The sequence below is a fragment of the Botrytis deweyae genome (assembly GCF_014898535.1).
Source record: "Botrytis deweyae strain B1 chromosome Unknown BDEW_058, whole genome shotgun sequence".
Classification (NCBI taxonomy): domain Eukaryota; kingdom Fungi; phylum Ascomycota; class Leotiomycetes; order Helotiales; family Sclerotiniaceae; genus Botrytis; species Botrytis deweyae.
The window spans coordinates 123,454-136,834 of NW_024066265.1; the positions used below are offsets into that span (position 1 = coordinate 123,454).

A 13,381-nucleotide genomic window follows, 5' to 3' on the forward strand; every position below is an offset into this window, starting at 1 on the left:
CTCAGTCGATCTCCATTAATCCACCCAGAGCGGGCAGATTCATGAGAGGTCATTGAACCGATGGTAGGGTCGCATTTTTTCCTTTCCGTGCGTGTGCATTGATTGATACAGTCAGAAGAATTGTCATCTTTGAATACCGAATTCTTGCTCGGTCTCGATGAACATCAGGCATTAAAGTCAAGGCATCGCTGGTTTTGGTGGCGGAAGTGGCAACAATCTTTATTGATCTTTATTGGTAAAGGGAAGAAAAAAGTCTAGTGCAGGTACATCCACGATACAAGTTGTTTTGCGATGCGCCGGGCCTCTTCAATCTTCAATCCAGAGGGCACCACGCAAAAGAGCGTTTCCAACCTTCATAATTGTTAATCATAATGATTCGGTCGAGTTTCATCTATTGGATTGGCGCTTTCGTCCCATTATGTTTGGGACAAGAAGCGGGATGGCTTGAAGGTCAGGTAAATACGACAATGTGTTACTGGACGTCGCCCCGAGGTACGTTTCTGCGAACATGACGTTTGAACGTTTAATTTTCTTGCACTGCAACAGCAATTAACGATACTAGCTGCGGTGGTACGAGACACCTTCTACATTGATGGAGGAGAATTGTACTGGGAGCCTGGTATGAGCGATGGGACATACGGTGATCCCCGCCCCGATGGTAAGTTCAGATGTTCGAATATGTAGACTTTACTTACTTCTTTCAAGGGAATCCACTTGGACTCGTATATCTTCTCAACTTTAGCACTCCTTTTCACACATCAGACAATATCTCTACTATCTTTACGACTATTTCCAAGGCTCCGAATGGAGGATCCGCCAGTAATCTCGGACCAAACTACGTTGATGGGGCAATGTTTGCAAACGACGATGAATGGTACACTTATGGCGGGCTTTTTTCTCTCACGGATGCCTTTTCAACGCCAGACGCAGACTCTGCCATATCATACGAGGTCTATTCAGATGGTACACCTTTCAAACAATTCAAGTTTGGCTTTCAACAAGCCGACCTACCAACAGGCTTGACAAGATATGTGACGTACGGAGGAGCCGTTAGCATTCCATCCGAAAATCTAGGATATTACTTTTCGGGATACAGGGCGGCAAACTTTGGACCCATTTATAAACAGCCAGGCGCGAGAAATGCGTCTTATTTGGCAAATGTGACATCTCAAACTTTGATTAGCATTGATATGGCGAGTCAAACCGCACCCAAATGGTCAAATGACTCTTTACCGTCGACTGTTCCAGGCCGTGCTAATCCTGAAATTGCCTGGATTCCTGTTTCGGATCGGGGAATATTGGTCGCAGTTGGTGGAGTCATCGATCCATCTTATTCTAGCATTTTCCAGGTCAACAATGCATCTATCAACGAACAAAGCGTGAGTTGTCGCTTTGCCATTCTGTAAATTGTTTATTGATTATCAATAGAGTCAAATAAGTCCCGGCTTCATGACAACTGTTTCCATTTACGACATCGCTGAAGAAGTTTGGTACGAACAAGAAACATCAGGAAACTCTCCAGGGGCGTTGACCCAAGGATGTACCGTAGTTGCATCAGCCGAAGATGGTTCAAGCCATAACATATATTGGTATGGAGGCTATGATGGTATTCACCCCACGCAAGCTTTCTCGGATGATGTTTACGTTCTTTCGATTCCTTCATTCATCTGGACGAAAGTTTACACTGGAAGCGATACTCACGGTCGGGCTGGACACAAGTGTGTCAAACCATATCCTGATCAAATGATCGTTTTGGGTGGATATGCCGCTCTCACTACTGAGATTCCACGTTGCCTTGAAGGTGGTATGATCCAAATATTCAATCTCAGTCACCCGCAATGGCTGGACTCCTATGACCCTTTGGTCTGGAGTAATTACACTGTACCCAGTCAAGTCGTATCTGTGATCGGAGGTTCTGGGACTGGTAGCGCCTCACAAACTAAACCATCTGGAGGGTTCACAAATTCAAGTATGACAGAGCTCTTAGGAACTGCCTACAACACAACCAAAATCACAAATTGGTATCCATATACCCCAGCTTCATCAACCCCTCCAAATAATCGAACAACTCTTCCTACACCCATCGCTACCAAATCTGGAACACCTTCGTACCTTGGACCTGTTTTAGGTGTCGTTTTGGGTCTCTTCTTCATCACCCTTCTTATTTTAGGCTTTATCATCTATCGTCGTCGCAAGATTTTTGGCCTCTCGCGAGCAGATCGCCAAAGTGAAGCTGGAACTCTGTATGAAAATCGCCGGCGTACTCTCCGATGGCTTTATTCTACCCCCAGAGATGTAAAGGCTCCTACAGTCACAACTGATGAAACGGAACTCAATGCGGTATCTTCGGAAGCTGATACTGATCACACACGTGTATTTGCTGCCGAAATGCCAGGTGATACACAATTTCACGAAATGATGGGTATGTGACCCCTCAGCCCTTGATTTTTAGATTAGAAATTAACCAATCTTACCTTGTAGATACATCTCAGCCCTCCGAACTCCACAACACAGGCTTTGTCCCCCTTTCCCCTAAATCTAATGTTTGGAACAACATTTCCCGTAACCAAACTCCCATCACGCATTCTCCATCCGCAGGTTCCAATCACTCGCATGCTAGTACTGTCTCTCGAAGCTCGGGCCCAAGATCCTCTCCAATATCTCCTGCTCGCGCAGATAGTGTGACACTCAACGAACAGGTAGGAGGTGCCACGAGGGAGAGAATTCATAGTGATTTGAGTAGTGTTACTGAAAGTGAAAGAACTCACTTAAGACAAATTAGTGACGCGAGTGTAAGTGTAGATGGAGATTATGGGAATCTACCAACGCCTGAGATACAGATTGAGAGACCACATGAGGAGCGTGAAATTGAACAAGAGATTGAGAGGCCCGGACTGGTCAGTCCATTAACGCCACCGCAGGGGGTGGGGCAAGGGAGGCAGCATTATTTTGGTCCGGATAGTGTTGGGGGCAATGCTGCACAGAATGTGCCGGCGCCTGAAACGAGGAGGAAGAGTAATTTTGAAGAGAAACTGGATGAGTAGAGTTAAAGGGGCAATTACAAGTACATAGTTTCCACGGAAGGAAAAGTGAAAAATTTACGAATCATGACGGCACTCGAGTGGGTATTTGGCTGAAGGTACAGGACAGGATAGTGAAGGCATTGGGGGTCGTTACGGATAGTCTTTACGGATGTATATCTTATGACGTCATATCTACAGTCACGCATTTAGTTTCTAGTCTTTAGTTTTTAATCTTATACCTTTATATTTTCATCTAACGAGCTTTGTCGATTCCATTCGAAGCGTGGGTCAATACTTGAAGAATTGAAATTGGTAAATCTTCTTCATAGACACACATGCACACTCGGATGTTGCGGCGACTTCATATATGACCAATCATATTGAATTGTGCGGATAAATATTAAAAGTCATTTATCCGGTCGGGTACCTGTTTTCTTCATGAATTCCCACTGAAGGGTGACATCGGCAACCAAACTTGCATGAAATCTTAATAATTGTGGCTACTAATAAAAAGGATGACTGACTCGACTGGTCCGATATCTAGCATTTGCATTCATGGTCTTCCCACTTATGTCTACGAAGTGAAGAAACACCAAATCTAGATCTCTAACGCTCTTGCATAATTTGGTAGTGGACCACATCGTTTATTCCCTGCAGCACACCATCTCGGGAGCTCGGTTCGTGAATTGAAACTTTGGGAGGACAGCAAAATGGAGGGATGTCGGGTACTCCGTGCAGCTTACTGAACCACGAAAATGTCTATACACATCAGATGAATAAAACAATCGGGAATTAACAGGAGAAATGTGTTGTGGAATGCGTCTTTCCTTCCATTAATTGCGGATGGCACCTTCGTGTACTCCGGATGCAGCACAAGTGCTCAGTATTGATTTTTCGTATCCGTTGAAGATCTTGTCTTCATTTGAATAGATGTGGTGTGCGAGAAGTTTGGTAAAGAAATATTGATGTGCAGCTCAATTGAATTCAATACGGAAGGAGATTATTATGCGAGCGCGGCTTGCGGTGCGGCTTGCCCGAGGGGGAGTATGTAAAGAATTGGTGTTGATCTAGATACCGAAGATCCTAAGATGGTGTGAGTGAGAAGAGGGGAATTAGACAGGGGTTGCTCGGCCGACTGATTTGGGATGGGAGATGGTGGATGGGGTTTATGTGAGATTTAACATGTGACATCCATATGATATTTGGTTATGTATTATCCGGACCGAGACACGACCGGTTCGTCTTGGCGTGTAGATACAAACGAGGGGGCAGACTTGCTTGGGTTCGGAGTCATGTGTTTCTTCATGATGGGATGGATTTGAATTTTCTTGATGCATTTGTTGTGTAGTTTTCAATTCTTACTTGATGTGTCGCTCTTCCAGACTCTCCTTTAAATTTTACTCGATACCGTCATGAGCTCGCTAATGATGCTTCTCTGTCTTTCATGCTACTAGGTATCATTGAGGTACTTTGAAGTTTCTGCCAGAACGAAAAGATAGAAGAAGCGAAATAGGAACAAATTTGAGGATGGCTGTGTTGGTAATAGTCTATGTCTAGATTGTATTGTATTATACCTCTCATGTTATAATGGTTCATGATTCATTAACAAGTGTTTTGTTTGGGAAAAAACACCAACCACATATTGGCAAAAGACTTGATCCTTTTTTATCTCATCAGTGCAAGCTTTCCTCGAATATTTTTGTGCAAGTTCCTCAAATAGTAATCTGAATAATGGACCTTTTTTGCAAATATACACTTGTTCTCTTGCGCGGTAAGATTTTAACTAATAAACAATATCTAAGTTCTCTTCATCTCTTGTCGAGACAACTTCGTGCAGTTCCCATCAGTGACTCTGACCTCAGTATTCATCTTCGTATATATCATTCTCCTCTGGCTTGTTATGCTCGTGAAACTGATTCAACAGATGTCTGTACAAACTAGTAGGTTTGTCCTTCCTTGCTTGCATTGCGAGCCTTTCTTCCAAAGTACTTTCTTAAGACCCATCAAATCGTCAATTAGCTTCCTATTTTCTCCCCCTTCATTCTCATTATTTGGAAAAGTAATTAAACATGTATTATCTTCGAGAGTAATGAACAACCATTCTCACTCTCTCACCAAGCAGCCTCAGATGAAGAGTGTGTGGCCTTCTAAAATCCAGACTATAGAACTTAATATACACATGGAGATACTCTGTAATTTTTAATCTTGATTCTCTAATACAGCCCCTCCGAAGAGAAAGGTCAAGCAGGATCTTCTCTTTATATTACTCCAACTTATCGTTCAGAAGGTCCTATGCAACAGTGACAGATATTTATCGGATACTGTGGCGCTTGGTGGTATTCATGAGTGGAAAATGAAATTCAAATTCAATTTATGAAAAAATGTGGGAAAATGCCTACCGAGCATCCATAAAGTCAATGCATAGCCGACCGCTTCAATCAGGTTGTAATAGTATAAATGAAAGTCGTCTCGCAGCATATGCTTCGACATTATCTTGACATTATCTAGATATAATGTTGAATACTGGACATACGTATCGCTCACACAGAGAAGGATTTAGTGTTACAATTGCTTGGCATACACAGAGTATGGTCAATGTACCATAATCGTCTAGGAACTCTATCCTTTTGTGATCTCTAGGCTCATACTGTACGCGAGTCTCCCTTTAAAATTTTCTGAGCTCACATGAAATGCGCAATGAGCATGAAATGTTGAATCAAGAACCGTAAGAGTTTTCTATTCTGTATGGGAAAGCTTGTAAAAGGATTCCTGAGCTTAAGAGTGTGATTGTTTAGCTATTCCATTCATTAGAGTTGACTTTATAATCTTATAGTAAATGACAGCGCTTCGAACCAAAGTAAATCGTTTTAATTTTTATGCTTTCTATGGCCTTTCTAGTATCACCGTCAGACTCACTAAGATTTAATGACTTCTTATTCATTGTGTGTTGAATAAATACGTAAAATAAAGAAATGAAGGGGGAATTTTGGCTCATATCATGACATTACTCACTTCTAGTCAAGTCACATTAGCATAGTACTTGTGCGCTCAGTAGTTAAATCAATCATCTTGGAACTTTGCATGTAATTAAGCATTCTCATATTATGGACGGTAGTAGGCACTCAAAATTGATATGTTGCCTAAAATTGCAATGCCATGGTCTGGAATTGGGTTGTATCTAGGGATGACTATAGTTGCCTAATTTCAATTCCAGTAACAACTTGTTAATAGTTATAATATAGCTCTCAAACATTAGTAAGCTTTAAGATGTAAAAATTATGTATTATTTATATGATCGCTCATAATAATATTAACTTTCTATCTACTTTCTAACAAGATCAGAGCATCAACCAACATTTCAAAACTCAGATTCATTATCAGCACCATTTCCTCAAACTCTTGTCATCTTAGGCGACTAACTTCAATCCTCAGATTACGTTCTTGATATTCCAAATCAACTATCAACATAATGGCTGGTTCCCCGCCCAAACCAAAATCTCAACACAGTCATTCTTCGCCACCCGGAGGAGAACCTCTATCTAAATCTTATACTTCATCTAGAGTCGTACCCAATGTCAAGAAGGAATTTGGCGATTCAGGCCAACAAATGGTTAACCGAATTGATAATATCATTAAACCCCGCAACAAAGGACTATTTTTGACTCCTTATGATTCTCATTCTTTAACGTTTACAAAATCGCTTGTTCACAAAATCACATTGAAGCAAGCGCAAGAATTCTCTACTAATGCCTCGAAAGATTCGCCTGGTTTTGCACTTTCTGTACATCAAGATGGAGATAATGATCTCTTCTTTGAAATTAAGATTTTGGATTCAAGAGAACAACAACAACGCAAGATTCGGTCGGCATCTAGAAATCCGGAGTTGAAACATGCAGAGCCACCTAGAGAACGTAGGGCAAAATACAGAAGGGAATAATGCAATACTATCAGAACGAATTCCAACTATCAGATAATGATATTTGACATCAGAATTGCCTGGAAAGTGGATTCTCTTCATAGTAGAGTGAGGTACGACTCATACTAGAAGAATTTTGATTTACACATGAAGGTTGATAGACATAAGAGTTGAGATATCGATACAGCTCGTACTAATCGACATTTTCAATAAGACTGAATCTATCTGAAACTGGATTCTATATGAAAGCCTTATGAATATAGAGAATAGTGTAACGCTTGGGTTAAGAATCCATAATAGATTGATATTTTATAAGCGTGTTCTGTTAAGCAAGATTATAGACTAAATAGTACATAGTAACGCTTCGAGAACGTTTCACGTGGCTATAAGAAAAATGAAGAGGCAAAATTTGTCATGGGAAGATTGTGTCTCGACATATGACAGATTAAGTTGCGCAGAGATATAAGTACTGGATCCTCTGGTCATATAGAATTTATCACCATGACGCACAACAGGACGATCTACGAGTATAGGTACCACAGCTTTCTAGTCACCTAAATACTCTTTTCCCTTCCACACAATCTATCATCTTCAACCATCCAACTACCACAATGGACATTTAAAGCTCATCATTATGGATTATCCGATCATCATTCCCTCCCTCTACCAGGCATACACAATAACCGCGCGCGCTCATATATTTCAATACCAACAGCAACACAACAGACGCTCATTATTCTCTCGTAGCAAGGAAAATATCTGGTGCTAGCCTAATAGCCGTGATACATCTAGAAATGAGAATTTTAATAGACTAAGCTGGCGTGGAAATGGCAACACCTATAGCAGGACTGAATTGAACGGTTGCATATCACGGGTCAAAGGAAAGGTTATCAAACCTATGGCTAGGACGATCGATAGAAGGCGTCGGAACACAGAAGAAGTAGATACCATCCGAATCTTGGATATCAATACCTTTTGTTGCTTCAAAGGATGGAGTGCAGCTTACGATGTCCCGGGCTGCATTTCAGAATTCAGAAAGCTTCAACTCTTGATTCAAATTGCAACGCACAACTTAACCAATAGACCGAATACACGCCGAATTTTTTCTGTTATAGACTGAAAGCTGCTGAATAATTGGCTGCGAGCCGGATCTTACTCGTTGGAAAATTTCAGTCATATATGTATATACATAATTTGAAGGGTGGATTAGATGTCGGCATCACTTGAACTCTTGGACTCAATCTGATCCACCAATGAGTTGGCGTAGTATTGTTTGCAACTAATAGGTGCCTAGGTGTAAGAATGCAATACCATTTGGCATCCATGTAGTTTATCTACGTGCTTTCATGGGGCCGAGTGCAGACAATCTCATGGCTACACGAATTTAAGTAGGTTGCTTGCCTTGTGGCTCATTGGTTGGATCGGCTGTGTCCAGACTTCACTCCCAGCTGCATATCAAGCTTCGATGTTCAAAACCATTACATATCGTCTCAACAAGCGAACCCGTTGCCTCTAGACTAACATGATTGGCGCTGCTGCTCTTGTTGCACTCACTGTTCTTCAGCAAGGGAAGGGCTCAGCATGACTGAAACTTCAGTTGCCTCGACATGTTCAAAACATCCAATCCTTGGGGACTCGTGCATTATATACCAGCCGTCCAAGTCTGTGTATCGAACTCGAGTGAATGCAGAGCAGCACATGCTGCTGCAGTAGGGCAGGAAAAGGACGTGTGAGCCAATGCTGTCTTCGGCAAATTTCATAACAGGGGTCGGGGCAGAGATTACCTGCATTTTGAAGTCTCAAGAAACACAAGACTACCCCCGACTTGGGGTCATATGACTGTCCAAATACCAGTCACATCGATACAATTGAAAGAGCTGCAGGATTCATGGCTTTATCTGATGTGAATGTGTACAGATCAATTCTACCAACATGAAGACAGCCAGCACACTTTGCTGAAATGATTGTCAAGAGTCGTCTTGAACAGGTGAAAGCAGATCGAGATCTCATACTTATCCGCCCAATAAATCTAGTGCAGAAAAGGCATTCATTTCTGGTAAAAAAAAAAATTATTGCTCATCACGTTTGTTGCCTTGGGTTAGAGCAGGTGGCCTTTCTCCCCAGAAAATCGGGGGTATCATGGCACTTATACCAGCATGTGAAAGTGTGTTTCCACTCCTGTAAGGTTACCTTTCGTCAAAGTCCATCATTGAAGCTGCGAACGGCAAGACCTTTGAAGATGACCCGAGACATCCCTTCCCGTCAGTGTGACTTACGATATCATTAGTTATTGTAACAAAACGATGCAATTTCACAAAAAAAGGTTTGATGTAGACCAGGAATCATTCAGATAGAACCCGATCGAATCGATAGCTAAAGCTATATCCCCTTTGTCAGAAGCAGGGTCACCATCTTGATACCAACCTGGAAACTATGTTGAAGAATGGCCAAAGGAACCAGCAAAGGCATTTTCGGGAGATGGGACTCCTGTCAGATTGTACCTATGCTCAGTACTCTATATATATTGAGATCGGCTTATGTGACTGTGACGACGAGAATGCCTGGTGAATTGGGGCCAGGTCTAGAGGAAGATACTGAGCCTGTTGCTGCTCTTGCTTACTTGGCGTGAAACTTTTCTGAAGGTTGAACAATACAACTCTTCTTATTATCATTTAGAAGATTGTACAGGTCGATGATATATCCAATCCATGAAAATAGTTTACAGTACAGTGAGCTAATTCAAGTGTTTAGGCTGTAGGCTATGATATATGCCCCTGCGGACCTGTGGCAAGTTTGCCGAGGTTTCGGCATCTTCTCCACAAAATATGGAGACACCATCATTGACAACGCATTTTCAGCTACAGCAGATCTAAGCACTAGGTATGTAAATTAAATCTGTATGATAATCATTGCACAATTTTCCCTTTTGCTCTCTTGATCTTATCTCCAGTTTCTACTCTGCACATCCCTCAACTATACCCCGCCATCGCAAATCCCACAATATGTCTACCGGTACGCCCCTCAAAAACACATTGCTATCCTTTCCAACAGCTTCGACTCTCCTCATAACCATCAACCGACCTTCATCGCTCAACTGCCTCGATACCTTTACCCATAACGAGCTCGATCGGGTTTTCAGATGGTTTGACGCTGAACCCGGTCTTCGATGTGCCATCTTGACGGGTGTCGGGAGGAGTTTCTGTGCAGGCGCAGATCTCAAAGAGTGGGATTCCAATAATTCGTTATCTACTTCTGCCTCAAGTCAAGCTCGTTCATTACCAACATCTGGTTTCGGAGGTTTAAGTCGGAGAGGCGGAAAGAAACCTATCATATGTGCTGTGAACGGAATATGTTTTGGAGGTGGCTGTGAGATGATCATAAATGCGGATATGGTGATTGCAGAATCTCATGCTGTGTTTGCGTTGCCGGAGGTGAAGATTGGAGTTGTGGCCCTTGCTGGAGCATTGACCCGGTTAGTTCGGACGGTAGGAAAACAGAGAGCTATGGAAATGGCGTTAACGGGAAGAACGCTTGGGGCTGAAGAGGCGATGGAATGGGGATTGGTCAATCGGGTCGTAGGAACGGGGAAAAGTGTTGAGGAAGCAATCAAACTGGCGGAGCTGATAGCAGCAAATAGTCCAGACAGTGTCATTGTGAGTAGAGAAGGTATTAAGATGGGGTGGGAAGGTGTTGGTGCGGAGGAAGGGACTCGATTGATTGAACAAAACTGGTATAGTAGGATGGACAAGGGGCCAAACATGAAGGAAGGAGTGAGGAGCTTCGTGGAGAAGAGGAAACCGAATTGGGTACCCAGTAAATTGTGATTTTGCGTTTTCTTTTTGTATTTAGCTAGTTTATATCCCCTCTGTTGAGCAGTCATAAATTGTATTTCATGAAACATCGCACATGCGCAATTTTCAGAGTGAATCTATCTCACCTCGTCTTCTTCCCTACAATGGATGGAATATACCTCGTATGGTATCTCATAGTTACCATTAGCTCAATACATTCCACCCCTCCATGGCCTACCCAGTCTGTTTTCCTCCTTCAGATCCAACATATCGAGGTAACTAATCCATCCCTTCTCATGCCATTCCCTTAGATCACATCCTTCCTGGCCCGCCTCCAACGCGATGGCATTCACAGACAAATATCCCGTCTTGCCTTCTATCCACTCAGTTCGCTTCCCATCCGCCTCTCCTTCCTTCGGGCACATCCAAACCTCTCTTTCACCCTCTCCAACTTCCTCTCCGTTGACCTCATTAACTCCGAGTTCCTTCAAATTTACCTTCCTTGTTTCTCCGTTTTGAAAGTTCAATCCAGTTGCGAAAGGTCTCACACCACATATACCACAGAACCACCAATTAAGCTCTTTGTCAAAACATTGATAATTTCTCATTCCCTGATCCTCCCATCCACCTTGTTCATGCGGCATTCCGGTGGGACTTAGGAGCATGAAATCATTTGGAGAATCCGGAAGTCTAATATGGAAAAGACCCATTTTATGACAGGTGGTACAGTTGCATTTGCGGAGGCGCACGGTAGTTTTTGCAGAAGGCGTTGCTTCGATCACGGGTGGTGGAAGGCTCATGAATATCACGAAGCGAATTAGTCCGCAGTGGCAGGAACCATGGTAAGGTTTGCGGGTGGCTGTAGAGGTCGTCGTGTAAGTTGATGACATCTTGATAATTTAATGGAGCCACGTGAGTAGCCTTTTTACCTAGAAATAAGTTATTTTATGATAGAGACCTGTATGTCTTTAAATTTGAAAAATGCTTATATTCCGAATATATATCAAAGGGGTGAATGCGACTTATACCCCGCAGTAATTGGATAAGAGTGCAATATCCTTATCTTGCTACATTATTGCTCCTCACGTCATCAGTTGTCAAATGCAAGGCGTGAAGACGCGGTGAAAGGCGCATATCATGTATTTAATTAATTGCAAACGAATAACATTTCTAGTTACAATCCACCAAGTCAGCTGGTTTCGCGATACGGGAGTTTGGGCCAATGTTGATGATGGATGCGCAATTGCGATAACAGCATTGCTCTTGATCGACCTACCTGGTTCTACCCCCCACTGTTGTGTATCCAGGAACATGGAACATGGAACATGGAACATATTCTATGTTTCATTATGGAGAAGATTAGTCTGGCCCATGCTTGCATTCGAACCAGAGGAAGTGGATCGGGGAGAAAGCAACAACGCAAAGAAGAGAAATAGATAATAGGTGCAAATCGTCTGCATCATTTTGAAGAATAAAAGAGAGAGAAACAGAAGTGCTTGCAGCATGAAAGACCTCGTCAGAGCAGGTGTCGTAATTCTTTCTCCCTTGACATTGATTTCTCACATCTTTGGCAACCTATCGTGTATTGCACCCACAGGAAATTAAACACGACATATCTTAGCTGCTCCTTTTGATTTTGCCACGCTCTGCATCACGACGAAAGCCATTCATAAACTTCTCTATTGCATAAAAAATAACATTAACCAATCTGATCAGGATGCCATGTTCTCATCCAGCTAAAGACGCCACTTCAACACTGGTTCGGAATGCCCTGTCCCAAATGTCTCACCACCCGAATGTCCGTACGAACTGCGAGAGTCAGCTCTGAAGACCAGGAACACTTCGCTGACTTATGAAAAGCTCATGCCCCTCGTATCTCGATATGTAGTACACGAGACTATTTGTGCATGCTGACCTGCACGAGTTTAACGCCAAGCAATCTGCGACATGATCCTGTCACTGGGCGGATGTCCTGCTTAACACAGTTTTATGTTTTGTATCTCAAGAAACAACTAGTTATGAATATCTGAAGTATGAACCATTGTAATAATATTTGGAGCAATGATGTTGAAGAGTGCAGACCAGATCACTAGATTGGTTATAAGCCTCTGTGGAAATCATTCCATTACTCGGTTGCCCACGAAGGCGCCCTACTGTACTGCACGTCTTAACTCATGCCATGCATACTGTACCTCATAGTAAGACCTACATAAAGGGCTATCAGCATAAAAACCGTGACCCGGTTTTTAATATACAGAGCAGTTTAACTTGGGCCTTCTTTGTATCTTTTCTCGTCCATCGCTTATGTCTCTGCGTAGAGTTCTTTTCTGTGTATTGAGAACAACATGATACGGCTGAGATAGTTCTGTTGAATGCTCGTATGAGAAATTGAAAAGTTGTAGCTAAAGAAGCATCATCGATCCTACATCGATCCTATCATTGTAACAATATGTTGTTGCATGTTACCATTTCGCATCAGCTCAGAAATTCAATGCTTACCAGGCGCGGGGTAATTTAGCGCCTTGGCAATTCTCTTGTTTAGATCGCGTATGTCTTCTCCTGTCAAGAGATATATGGTGGTCATATCAAACCATTTGTTTTGCAAACCCATCACACCGCTCATCAGAAGAAGACTCACACATAGGTCAAGT

At 42.5% G+C, this 13,381-nt stretch overlaps 4 protein-coding genes across 4 annotated transcripts; 3 read left to right on the plus strand and 1 right to left on the minus strand.

The window, feature by feature from the left end:
• Positions 1–371: 371 nt before the first annotated feature.
• Positions 372–3,044, plus strand: EAE98_012088 (uncharacterized protein; the record flags this gene model as incomplete). The annotated part of the gene is made up of 5 exons (XM_038959712.1): positions 372–492; positions 563–658; positions 706–1,379; positions 1,429–2,422; positions 2,482–3,044. The coding sequence occupies 5 exons, from the start codon at positions 372–374 to the stop codon at positions 3,042–3,044; spliced, it is 2,448 nt and encodes an 815-aa protein (XP_038803925.1).
• Positions 3,045–6,492: 3,448 nt separating this feature from the next.
• Positions 6,493–6,960, plus strand: EAE98_012089 (uncharacterized protein; the record flags this gene model as incomplete). The annotated part of the gene is made up of 1 exon (XM_038959713.1): positions 6,493–6,960. One exon carries the CDS (start codon positions 6,493–6,495, stop codon positions 6,958–6,960), a length of 468 nt encoding a protein of 155 aa, XP_038803926.1.
• A 2,981-nt stretch (positions 6,961–9,941) lies between these two features.
• On the plus strand, positions 9,942–10,763 carry EAE98_012090 (uncharacterized protein; the record flags this gene model as incomplete). Its single annotated transcript, XM_038959714.1, has 1 exon — positions 9,942–10,763. One exon carries the CDS (start codon positions 9,942–9,944, stop codon positions 10,761–10,763), a length of 822 nt encoding a protein of 273 aa, XP_038803927.1.
• Positions 10,764–10,939: 176 nt separating this feature from the next.
• EAE98_012091 (uncharacterized protein) lies at positions 10,940–11,620 on the minus strand (the record flags this gene model as incomplete). Its single annotated transcript, XM_038959715.1, has 1 exon — positions 10,940–11,620. The coding sequence occupies one exon, from the start codon at positions 11,618–11,620 to the stop codon at positions 10,940–10,942; it is 681 nt and encodes a 226-aa protein (XP_038803928.1).
• Positions 11,621–13,381: the final 1,761 nt, after the last annotated feature.